The sequence below is a fragment of the Neoarius graeffei genome, chromosome 7, assembly GCF_027579695.1.
Source record: "Neoarius graeffei isolate fNeoGra1 chromosome 7, fNeoGra1.pri, whole genome shotgun sequence".
Taxonomy (NCBI): domain Eukaryota; kingdom Metazoa; phylum Chordata; class Actinopteri; order Siluriformes; family Ariidae; genus Neoarius; species Neoarius graeffei.
In genome coordinates this window covers 53,609,819-53,622,853 of record NC_083575.1, presented here as the reverse complement: position 1 = coordinate 53,622,853, position 13,035 = coordinate 53,609,819, and the positions used below count along the sequence as shown (strand labels likewise).

At 38.5% G+C, this 13,035-nt stretch overlaps 1 protein-coding gene across 1 annotated transcript in view; it reads left to right on the top strand.

Annotated features, from left to right (window-relative positions):
- The window catches only part of dnajb12a (DnaJ heat shock protein family (Hsp40) member B12a), a 37,504-nt gene extending 24,717 nt beyond the window's left edge, over window positions 1–12,787 (top strand). The window contains exons 2-9 of the mRNA XM_060925976.1: window positions 2,249–2,426; window positions 3,593–3,738; window positions 3,874–4,047; window positions 7,604–7,683; window positions 7,930–8,039; window positions 9,760–9,932; window positions 10,143–10,274; window positions 12,258–12,787. Coding sequence (XP_060781959.1) covers window positions 2,249–2,426; window positions 3,593–3,738; window positions 3,874–4,047; window positions 7,604–7,683; window positions 7,930–8,039; window positions 9,760–9,932; window positions 10,143–10,267 — 986 coding nt within the window. The 3' untranslated portion in view covers window positions 10,268–10,274; window positions 12,258–12,787. The remainder of the gene's footprint in view (window positions 1–2,248; window positions 2,427–3,592; window positions 3,739–3,873; window positions 4,048–7,603; window positions 7,684–7,929; window positions 8,040–9,759; window positions 9,933–10,142; window positions 10,275–12,257) is intronic.
- The last annotated feature ends 248 nt before the right edge of the window (window positions 12,788–13,035 follow it).

The window sequence follows — 13,035 nt, the reverse complement described above, 5'->3', positions numbered from 1 at the left end:
CTGAAATTGTGCAATTCTGTATGGTGCAACATTTATGCATAATAACAGATACAGTACCAGTCAAAAGTTTGGCCATGCCTTCTAATTCAATGGTTTTTCTTTCTTTTTATTAATGAGGACACTTTGTGTCTTAAGATGGATGTCGCTTCTCTTTACTTAGTTGAGTGGCTCCTAACATAATATGGATTACTACAGTTATGGAATAGGGCTATTTTTACTGTATTTTTATTATTTACTATTTACCGTTTGAGCTCAAACACATTAAGAAGGCAAGAAATTGTAATTGTAGCTAATTAACTTTTGATGAAGTACACTGTTAATTGAAAACAGGGTTCGTACGGCCTGGAAAAACCTGGAATTTCAAAATATGCCCTAAAGGCCTGGAAAAGTGCTTGAAATTTCATATTGAGTCCTTGAAAATCCTGGAAAATTGGTCTTAAACAAATAAAATGATAAAATGCCCTTATTGTAGGTTATATCTAAAGTTTCTGTACACGCGCGCATACACGTTTTCATAGAAAAATCATAGCGACGATTAACCATCGGTATTCAATGTTTATAGTGACGTGAACGCCATCTGTTGGTAAAATAAGATGCAATGCTCTGATTTGATGCATGTGTTGTAGGTCTGTACAAAATGGTGCCACCTGCAAACATCATGCGTTAGCTCATAAGCGATCAGCTTTCGGTAGTGTTAGTGTAGTTTTTTTTTTTTTTTTTAGTTATATATATTTTTATTAATTGTGATGCCTGGAAATTGTTCGTTTACTGATCGATGGCTACAAAAGCCAGAATACGGTAAGTGGCTGCGGCGAGTGCCGGGAGAAAAGGCAGCTCATGGATGAAATTGACATAGTGAAAACCAAGAAGCAAAGATTGGTAGAAGACATCTCCAGCATGGAAAAGTCTGCTAATGATTTGTCAGAGAAAGCAGAAAGAACGGGAAAACTGACTTTCTGTTCTCATTCAAATAGCTTAAGAAGAACCATCACTGAAAAGAAGGCAGAATTGGATGAAACGGAGAAATGTTTAGATGGACTGTTAGTCAAACATAAAGGACAGTAATCATCAAATGAGATGGGAAATTTTTATTTTCAATATTTATTTACTGTCAGCTGAGTTTAATTCTAGTCTTATTAATATTTTTCTATATTTTTTATTTTTAATATTTATTTACTGAGTTTTATTCTAGTCTTGATCCAGCAGAGGAGTTTTTGTTTTACAGTCTAATCATAGTCTGGCATTATCAATGTCATAAGCTATAAATACAGAAGATTAAGTGTGCATAATTATTGTATAATAATATTGCTTGATATGTTTTCATTTTCCAGTAGACCGTGGGTTGTTGCACATTTTATATTTTTTTGTTTGTTTGTTCAATGATTCATATTCCGTAATTACAGTAGATTATTTTTGTTTTATTGTTCGTTTAGTTTGATGTTTATGCAGATGTACAACTTTACAATTTATATTTTTATCATTTGATAACATTTTTATTTTTTATGATTTTTTTTTATTTACAAATCTTATTTATAGTACATGATATACAGATTGTTGGCTCACACACAGATGTGTGTGTGTGTGTGTGTCCTAAATTTGATAAAATATGTATTTTCACAAGAAAAAGAAATAGTATGAATCTTTAATTTCCATAATTCAAAGTTTTAATTGCATTTTGAATGATAATTATTGTTGATACACATGATTATTGTTGTTGATAAAGAAAATAGAAACATTTCTGTGTACATGTTTTTCTTGGCTGAGGTCCTGGAAAAATAAGATTGTAACCTGGAAAAGTCATGGAATTTCATTCCCTCTCAGGGGGAAGAACCCTGTGAAAAGCGTTCCGGGTGACTACCTCATGAAGCTGGTTAAGATAATGCCAATAGCATGCAAAGTGTCATCAAGGGAAATGCTGGCTATTTTGAAGAATCTAAACTATGAAACTTTTTTTTTTTAAGCTACAAAATTCCATTTTGTCCCGTATGTTATTTCATAGTTCGGATGTTTTTAAGTATTGTTCTACAATGTAGAAAATGGTCAAAATACAGAAAAACCTATGAATGAATAGGGTTGTCCAAACTTTTGACCGGTACTGTATGCCTAGCTATGTGTATGCTATTCTACTGTTGAGTTGTATCTAATAACTTGGCTACTCACTGTGGTTAGATTAAATTTGCTTGCAGGTTGACTTGTCAGTATGAAAGACTGATGCATATCTTTTTTTCACCTCAACTTGCTGTTTTAGGTTTATTAGACTCGATCGCACTGAATGGAAATGCACATGGCAGTAATAATAACTGTGGCGAAAATGCGGGCAGTGGAGTTAGACACCGAGCCACCAGTGCTGGAGAGGAGATATCAGAAGACGCTGCCACAGATGGAGCAAAGTCATATACAGCAGAACAACTGGATGCAGTCAAACAGTGCGTTTCCCTTGAACTGCAATTGTACACATCTACTATGGCTCTAAGGCTACGTTCACACTGCAGGCTGAAGTGACTCAAATCCGATCTTTTCGCCCATATGTGACCTGTATCCGATCTTTTATTGACAATATGAACGACACAGATCCGAATTTTTCAAATCCGACCCAGGCCGTTTGGATATGTGGTCCTAATTCCGATTCCTATCCGCTCTTTTCATATGCGACTTCAGTCTGAACCGCCAGGTCGTATTCATCCGACTTACACGTCATCAACAAGCCACAAACGTCACTATTCTGCGCTGAAGTAGGTGTCGGGTCTCTCAAAAAAAGTTACAACAACATGGCGCATGACCACGGGCGCAGATAGAGGGTGGGACTCGTCCCACCCAGATTTAAATTCACCTCGTTCGGTCCCCCCCACTTATAGGGAGGAAAAAACGTCTATGCTGTCTTTCTTTGCATAAGGCAAACCTCACGGAAAAATCAAAAGACTAATTACCATTCGGTTTATTGAGGTGCACGGCAGTGTATACATATAGTTGCAACAACTCACATAAAACAAAACAAAGGCTGATATTCGGTTGGTTGAGCTGCGCAGACTGCACAGGTTGCGAGCTCGAGCTTGGTTGCTATGGTTACTAACAACAAGTTTGACAGGCATATCGGGGTTGGGGTTGGTTTGCTGGCAGCTTTGTCCCCCCCAGTTCAAAAAACGTATCTGCGCCCCTGCGCATGACATCAATGCGAGGGACGCTTCGGGCTGTGAAGGTTCTGAATCTTCTCAATGGAAGGACGCAGAGGTTAGGGAGCTGATTTCCATTTGGGGGGATACAGCTATTCAAGCTAGATTGGATGGGTCATACCGCAACCGGGCGGTTTTACTTCCGTAAACATTGGCCATGCTCACTGCGTGTGACGTCGTCGTATCCTGCAATGCGCATGCGGAACACTTTTAGGTCGCTTTTCGTTCATACTGAGGATCACATACAAGTCGCATATATTTGTTAATGTGAATGACCTCACAAAAAAAATCGGATTTCACAAAAAAATCGGAATTGAGCATTAAGCCTTGCAGTGTGAACGTAGCGTAAAAGCTACCTTAAACATCATGCGGTTAATTGTGATGCTGTCTTGGTTTTGTAATATACCTTTCGTATGATCTAGGATAAAGAAGTGCAAAGACTATTACGAGATTCTGGGAGTCAATAAAGATGTGTCAGAGGATGATCTTAAAAAAGCTTATCGAAAACTGGCTTTGAAATTCCACCCGGATAAAAACCATGCTCCAGGTGCGACAGAGGCATTTAAAGGTATGTCATGCCCATGCTTTTTAAACTCTCGGCTTCTTACTCTGATGAAATATAATCCTGTTTAGTGGTCTTAAGCAAGTTCCTATACCATGTTTGTATTTATTTATTTTTGTTTGTTTGTTGGTTTGTTTCCAGCTATCGGAAACGCATATGCTATTCTTAGTAACACAGAAAAGCGGAAGCAGTACGACCTTTATGGTGAGGAGAAAGTTCACCAGTCACGTCATGGCCATTCTCATCATGGCTTTGAGGCAGATATTTCGCCTGAGGATCTTTTCAACATGTTCTTTGGAGGTGGATTCCCATCTAGTAAGTGAACAATTTGGTAATTGGTATATTCTCTATATGCTAAAGCCACTGTTAAGAATTTAAGAATGGCATCCAGGCTTGGGTGATGGAGTGATGTTATCAGATATCAGCGATAATTAACGCATGACCTGATGCTGATGTTTGACATGCACTATTCTCCAGTGCTACATGGACACAGGAGCACACGGTAACCATAACATGACACTCCCACTGTAATGGTAAGGGGAAATAAAAGCTGAGCACTCTGATCACCTTGCAGGCAATTAAAATAGAGTTAGCTTAACATATTAGCCTGTTTACATAGTTTCTATTACTGTTATTAAACAAAGATTTTAAAAGCATGGGTTGTGACCGGGTGAACAATCAGGCTACAGCAGAGCGATATTTATTTATTTTATTTTATTTTATTTTATTTTATTTTTTGACTTGTACCCAAGTGAGCCCTATGATAACCTGGCGACTTGTCCAGGGTGTACCTTGCCTCTCGTCCATAGTCAGCTGGGATAGGCTCCAGCTTGCCTGCAACCCTGCACAGGATAAGCGGCTACAGATAATGGATGGATGGATTGCACCCAAGTGTGGCATATTTTCTAAGGAAACATCAGCTTGGGTGTTCAGAGAGATCAGATGGGGGTTGTACAATTAGGATATAATACTTCACTGTGAGTGTGTATTGCGATCATTATGGGCTTTTTTTTTTGGGGGGGGGGGGGAGTACTGGCAAATGTTAGAGGGCCAGAAGATATTAAAATATTGTGATATGTAATCATGGTTTTCCCCAAAGCGTTTTAGCGTATCAGGCCCGATACGCTTGCTCTGCCTGCTGATACGCTTAGATTTATACCGATATGTTAAATTTCCTACCTACAAGTAACTAGATACATGGGAGAGCAAATAACAGATCCATTTACATATTGATTGATATTTGTGTTAAACAAATGTTGTTGTGTTTTTTTTTGTTTTTTTTTTCCCAATGTTTGTGTTGATTCTGTCAAAGTAATATGTCCGCGTGGTATGATGTAAACAAACTGTAATCTGTTGGCTATGTCAAGATCACGTGTTCAAACCGTCCAATAAAAATATCGAAAGAAAATGTCAGACATCCCGGAAGTTTCCGATTCATTATAAGCGATCTCGTTGGCTGCCGATGTCGTCCCCCACCAGACGGACAAAGCTGACTGATTTTAATCACAAAAGTTTGACCTGGTCTATTATCATTCATGAATGTGTTTTATAAGTACATAATCTTTCTGCAAACTTAAATGTAATGAATTAAGTTTTCTTTTCCTTTAAATATGTTTTAATCTTAATCTAGTCCATTTAATAAAGTGCCAAAATTTAAACTTTATAATATGCAGTTGCCTTACTTTTCTTTTCGGTGTATATTACGGTAATTGCATCAGAAACATTCTAAATCAGGGGTGGGCAAACTTTTTGGCTCAGGGGCCACATTGACTTTTGAAATTTGCCAGGCGGGCTGGGCCAGCACCAAATTCATACATATCGAACATAAACCGGAAAAGCTTTAGTGTTGTTGTAAGGCCTTCACTGACAGAGACCCAAATGCAGATCAGATTGACATTTATTTTAGTTCTCAGTCAACAAAGGCAGAGCAGAAAAATGCTTGCAGTTCAATAGATTGGCACATAAAAAAAATATATACACATAAAAACAAACACCAGCACTACAGCAGCCACCCACGACAACCAAAATTACTAAGAGTTATACTTTTTATATTATTATGTCTGTAAACATGTGACTACCATCTTATTACAGCTCCAACATAGTTTTAAAAAGAGAAAGTGTTAATACTCACATTCACTCCGCAACCGCTGAGCTGTATTCGTCCGTGCTTGCGCTGACTGGTTGTTAGCATAATTAGCATGCTTGGAGGAAAAGTGCCGTTTGATGTTATATTCCTTTAAAACTGCAACGGTTTCTTTGCAAATAAGACATACAGCCTTTGATCGGACTTCAGCAAAAAAATATTTAGTTGTCCATTCTTTATTGAACACCCTGCACTCACTGTCCACTTTTCTTTTTTTAGGACCACTCATTGTAAAGTTTTATCGTGTGTTCTCGAGATCATCAGTGGCACGGGCGCCAGAATGACTTCCATGGCACGCGCTGCACCACTCTGCAAATGTAATCTCGCGTGAATACGACTGACTGGAAAGACGGATCTCTAGAACACCTGTCTACGTGATAACACTGATGCTTATAGTTTATAGATCTGCTCAATCGCGTTTATATGATTGTCTTCCGCGGGCCGGATTAAAAACGCCAACGGGCCGGATGTGGCCCGCGGGCCGTAGTTTGCCCACCTCTGTTCTAAATCATTACAGTTATAGTAATACAGCAACTTATTTTAAGGTGGCAGTTCTTAGGTTCAGATCCCTTTGTGATCAACAGGAGGTCATGATGATCGATTCTCTTCATTGGGTTGCATAAGATGGAGCAAAGCACTGTTCATATTTTCATGCACATTTTTGTTATAACACTACTTGATCATAGATAATTAAGGGATCCCCGTAGATTTTCAGTCTATCATATACCTCAGTAATCTATAACAAAACAGTTTAACTTGCATGTTGAACTTTTAAGGTGAAATTTCAAATGTGTATGCATTATTATTTAGGTCAGAAATTATTGAAACACTGGTAAAATCTATTGTATAATCATGTATCGAAAACCTCTGAGACCCTGAAAATGCACCTGAGAGCATCTGTTTTCAAAAAATAGATGCCGTTTCGCTTCACGCCTTCAGCGCTCGCTTTCGTGCCATTGGTGCTCAATTGCCTGTGTATTATCATGCCAGAATTTAGGGCTTTAATTTTTTCTGGGGAAAAGAGTGTGTAATTATCATGATTATTTTTAGTTATCGCCCAGCCATGGAGGCATCACATTGCTTCATCAGCATAAATTTTCAATTTTAGATTTCTGGCACACTTGTTGACTGACTTATTTTTGTAATAAAATGGAGCAGAATGGTAGCATTCTGTTACAAATCTAAAAATCTATCTGTAGATCATAATATTGAAGAGTATGAAAATGGAAGCAAAGCAGTTTTACAGATCCCTGTTTAGTGTTTGTACAGTTTTGGTTACATGTTTCCTTTGCACATGCAGACCTGCCAAACTTCATGCATTTTGCTTAGGAGCTCCCTTTTTTAAATATCAGAGTACACTAGTACTCCGAGTATCACTCAAACTTGCTAAAAGAGCAATCTCACTACTACTGAAATATATGGTCTAAAATGGCACTTTAGGTTTTTGGCTGAAAGAAAAAAAATCGTTAAAGTGATTTAAACCCAGTTTCTGTTGTTCACATGCACCAGTCAGTGTTCAGTTTGAGTATCATGAGAAAAACATTCCTCAGTTTGTATGCAGGGCCTTAGACAGGCAATTGGGTAAAAGTGTTCTGTCTAAAATCTAACTCCCACCTTACAGGACCACACATTTCCTCTTCTGGGCTGGCAGCTCTGCAAATGTAAAGCACTCGCATATGGAAAAATGATTTCAGGTGTTTGCATCATGAATCTTTTCATTCCTTCCAGGTAATGTCCATGTTTATAGTAATGGCAGAATGAGATTTGGACCTAACCAAAGGCATGAACGAAGAGAACAACGGAGAGATGTAAGTAGATGCACTGGAACAGTTTTACAGCCTCTGAGAAGACATGCTATGTATTTTTAATGAATTTGAAGCATTTTGGCACAATTTCTTTCAAGGCTATAATAGTGGGGGGGGGGGATTTTATTTTTTTTATTTTTAATTGTATAATGCCATTTAACTATGCCAGAATGTCTATCCACAAGCTGATAGTTTAACAATAAGAACTGTTTAACGGATTCTACTTTTTATTCTTTCTTCACAAATTAGGGAAGCCTTGCTCTGTTCGTTCAGCTGATGCCCATCCTCGTCCTCATTGTAGTTTCAGCCCTTAGCCAGTTGATGGTGTCCAGCCCCCCCTACAGTCTAAGCCTCAGACCGTGAGTCTGTGCATGTCTTACTTTTAAACAGCAAACACTTTTCAAACTTGTCTGACTCACTTTTGTATGTACTAAACGATAGTTTTTATGTTACTTATTGAAAAGGTTTGCTAACCACACAAAAGTTTGCCTTGTTGGAAAATTATCAGCGTTTTATAATATCCAGCGGAGTCCAAAAGTCTAAGATCGCTAGTGAAAATGCTTCCATTTTACGTTTTCTATTTTAAAACAGTTTTTTAAATTTCAAATTATTGACAACAACTTGATTGAAAAGTAGAATCTTCTAAATATTTTATATGCATTTCAGAGTTTCTTAGTACATCTCCTTTTTGCACTCCAAGTTTTTAAAACCTTATGGACCATTCTAGATCAAATCCATCGCGTTGTCGTCTGAACACAGGCTTCAGTAAAAGACGTTAGCCATGAGGAAAATCTGACCTTTTGTATAAAGACATTAACATTCTCTATATCACAAGTTTACTTGTGTTTTAAATTGGGATCTAGAAATAGTGCAGGATCTTGAATGTTAAATTTTCAAGATATTGAACTTTTCTTTGTTTAAATATTTCAAAGTTCTAAAACCTTTTGTTTATTGTAAAATTTGAAATAAAAAAAAAAAAGCTCCTTTTCAATGTGGTCTTAAACTTTTGGACCCCACTGCTGTTCCCTTTTACCCCTTTTCCACCAAATCAGTTCCAGGGCTGGTTCGGGGCCAGTGCTGGTGCTGGTGCTGGTTCACAACTCGTTCAACTTGCGAGCCAGCTGAGAACCAGTTTGCTTTTCCATAGCTCGCGGTGCTAAGGGAAGCCATGTCATTACGTCGCTGTATACGTCAGTTACGGCGCTACGTTTGCATAAACTTTGGTGCGAATATCGAAGCAAAAACAACACGGAAGAAGCAGCAGCAACAACAATAATAATAATGGATGACTTCGCGTTTGTACAGCTGCTGCTTCTCGTCACTTAAAAATGGTGATCTTTCGCGGTCTTGTTATTGTTGTTGGTCTTAACAACTCCGCCCCCCGCTGACGTAAGCGGTTCTTTCCTCTGGCCCAGCAGAGAGCTGGTGCTAGCCTGGAACCAGTTTTTCTGGCCCCAGAGCCAGTTCTTTGTCAGTGGAAACAGAAAACCCGGTTCCAAACTAAGCACTGGCCCCGAACCAGCCCTGGAACTGCTTTGGTGGAAAAGGGGCATGAAACACCAACACTAACTAGGTGCTTGTTCTTGGCTGGTGCTGGTTTAGATTTGGTTCAGTTTGGAAACTTTCTATGAACCGGTTTGCTTTTCAACAGGCTAGAGTCACCATTAAGTCTCACCATTGAGTCACACCATTATGTCACTGTATATGTCTGTATGCATCTTTGTTTTCCCAGAAATGCTAGATCAGCAACAATAATGGCAGACTACTGGGTTAGTCAGAATAGATGTTACACTAGGGTGGTTTTTTTTTTTTTTTTTTTTTTAAATGGCAGTTTTAGCTGGTCTTATTGGTCACAGCAGTCCTGCCCCTGATGGAAGCGGTTCTTGGTTCTAGACCAGCAGAGTTTGTGCTGCTCTCGAACCAGTTTTCCTGGCTGAGAGCCTGTTTTTTTGGCTGTCAAAACATCAAGATCTGGTTCAGGATTTGGCACCAGCTCTGAACTGACCCTCAAACTGCCTTGGTGGAAAAGTGGTATCAATGTCCTTCAAGGAAAAACAATTTGTATTTCATATGCTGCAGATCCTCAGGGCACACGAACAGGCGGCAAACAGCTCATCTGAAGGTGCCTTACTATGTGGGTGACCACTTTTCAGAAGAATATACTGGAAAGCATCTTAAGAATGTTGAGCAAAGTGTGGAAGATGACTACATTTCAAACCTTCGAAATAACTGCTGGAAGGAAAAGCAACAGAGTGAGTGAAACCATTTAATTGCATTGCATTTGTCTATCAAGACTTTTGGAGCCAATTTTAAGTATCATATGATCTTACAAAACCACAACTCCGTTTACATGGGGAGGTGGACAATGATTGAGCATTCAGCACAAAACTGTGCTACACAGCTGTCGTAGTGAAGGTGCATTATCATCAGTACTGAGTACTTGAACTTTTTTGTATTTGCAGAGGAAGGGCTGTTATATCGGGCACGGTATTTTGGAGATTCAGACTTGTATCAAAGGGCTCAGAAGATGGGCACACCCAGTTGTTCAAAGCTGTCAGACATTCAAGTCCTTTTACATGGACACTGAAAAACAAGTAAGTTTTTATAAAACTATTAGGAGTTCTTTTTTATAAAATATAATGTAAGAAAAGCCAGTAATGTCCGCTGGTCTGGTTAAGTTTCCAGCGGACATTATTGGCTTTTCTTTCTGAATATGCGTTCTTTAACCTGGTCAAGCTTACTATTATGTAAAAGTTAATTGTACAATATACCGTACATCTAGAGTATTTAACCATTATTCGCCAAAGGCAAGGTGAATAATAAGAGATGACGTTGAGGTTGTTATTCACCAATGTTCACTGAACCCGAGGTGGATAATTGTTTAAATTTTTCTTTTAATAATCATTTATTTCAGTCTTCAAAAGTGGTATGCAAATGTATAATGTGTGCAGGCTTGTGTCCTTAATCTATGCCAAGTCACATAAAATGCTTTGTTTAGAAATGGATCACAATTCCACCTTACCTTTGAATAGTTTTAGACCAAACTTCGTAGCCTCTTTAGTGCTTTGAGGAACAGCATTTTCTTTCATAATTTGTAATTTCCCCTCACTTATGGTGACGAAGCGATTGGCCGCCATCCTGGACAAAGTTTGGTACCCATGATTGCTAAAATCTTCTTTTAATTTTATTTATGTGATCTTCATGTGCATCTTCCATTCCTGGAATTCTTTGGACAAATTGGGATGTAGAGCATCAAATGTTTCATCAGGTTAGATGTATTGCCTCCACCACTATACATTACCTGAGACACCATTTGCACAAATATGTAGAAGGGGTCTCTACTTCTCCACTGCCACTTCTCCTAAAAGCAAAATATCATCTCTCCCAGAGAGCCTTGTTTCTCAACAGGTTTCAGAAATATAATGCTGAATCCATAACATCTTCCCTAAACTTGGCTAGATAACTCGAGGCGGTGTGGCAGGTCACTGGTCAGAGGGAGAGCTCTTCACTGTTAGACTTGCATCACACCCACGAGCTGCCAGTTTAGTCTTAAAGGGTGGCAAAAGCATGAACTCTTAAAGGTGCATTTCAGAGTATAGTGAAAAGTGATAAAATGCAGTAATATTAATGACTGAAATTTGTGAAATGATACCGTACTGTTTCAAATGTCAGATTTACCGGTAACAATAAATTATTGGTAACCGCAGCAACCCTAAGAGTGCCGTATAGTGTATAACTATAAATGGAAAAATCCACAATGGTTGAGTAGTAAATTTTTTTTTTAAATAAATCGTGTGCAAATTGCTTCACACCTGGCTGTGTAATACCACCAGTCTTTTTTTTTTTTTCCTTCCTTTAAGAGCTATTTGATTTTAAAATGTTACATCATGGGCGGCACGGTGGTGTAATGGTTAGCGCTGTCGCCTCACAGCAAAAAGGTCCGGGTTCGAGCCCCGTGGCCAGCGAGGGCCTTTCTGTGTGGAGTTTGCATGTTCTCCCCGTGTCCGCTTGGGTTTCCTCCGGGTGCTCCGGTTTCCCCCACAGTCCAAAGACATGCAGGTTAGGTTAACTGGTGACTCTAAATTGACCGTAGGTGTGAATGAGAGTGTGAATGGTTGTCTGTGTCTATGTGTCAGCCCTGTGATGACCTGGCGACTTGTCCAGGGTGTACCCCGCCTTTCGCCCGTAGTCAGCTGGGATAGGCTCCAGCTTGCCTGCGACCCTGTGGAACAGGATAAAGCGGCTAGAGATAATGAGAGATGAGATGTTACATCATAAATTGAAATGAAGTATTATATAAAATTCAATTTATTTATTACTTATAGACCGGTTGGCAACAAAGCAGTTTAATCCTGAATGTGTGGTGTTTGAAACTGCTGTTTAACTTGCTGTTTTTGAGGAATTGGTCTTATAAAATCCCTGCTATGGTGCTTGTGATATCATGTACCGGTATATTGTACTGTGTTTTGAGTTCATTTTTGAAATTGCTGAAAATGTTAACTTTTTCCAATGTAGTGAAACCTTTTTAATTCTATGTGTCAGCATTCCCATGTTTTATGGCCTTTTTTTTTTTTTAGGAAGGTCCATATTTGAAGGTGACCAACTACAAACTCACCAAACTTTCACTGAAGAGTGGGAATTTGCACCAGTTCAAGAAAAAAAAAAATCTCTCTCCTTGCAGCAGCTGGCAACTTTCTTTCCTCTCTCCCATAATGATGAAGTGGGACATCATTGGGTAGCAATTACTGAGATCTGAAACAGCACGAACACTTAATTGTGTTTTGTTTTGAAAGTAAGTGGTGATGCTTATGAATGTGAAACATGAATAGATATACTGTATTCTGAATGGTAAGTTACACTCCAAGCTTAATGCCTTTCTCCATGTCCATGCACCCAAGTTTTATGTTAAGCAGTTCTTAAAATCCCATCTTTGGGTTATCTGAGCCAATTCAGACTTTTAGTATTTGAACAGCAAGATGTTTGAACACTTCAGTTATTTGAATTGTTGCCATTTGTTATTTAATTCTTCACTGTAAAGTTCCTGTTGGATTTTTTTTTTAAGAAGCAATTGAGATTAATGAAGATATTTGCCCTGTATTTATTAAAATTGTATCACCTATTCCTGTATGAGTAACTTTTTTATTTAGATTTATCACAAGGGCTAATCTATCAGAACTAATCCATAGTTGAGTGCAATATTTATACCCCCAACATTTGAGAGGAAAGAAGCATTCCAAGAAGCTGATAAAGCCATGTGTGTATAAAGCATAAAGTAGTCTGGGGGGGAAATTCTCCTTTCTGAATTTGAAAAAGGCAGCGTGTGACATCTGGCAGAGACAACACAATTCAAAAGAA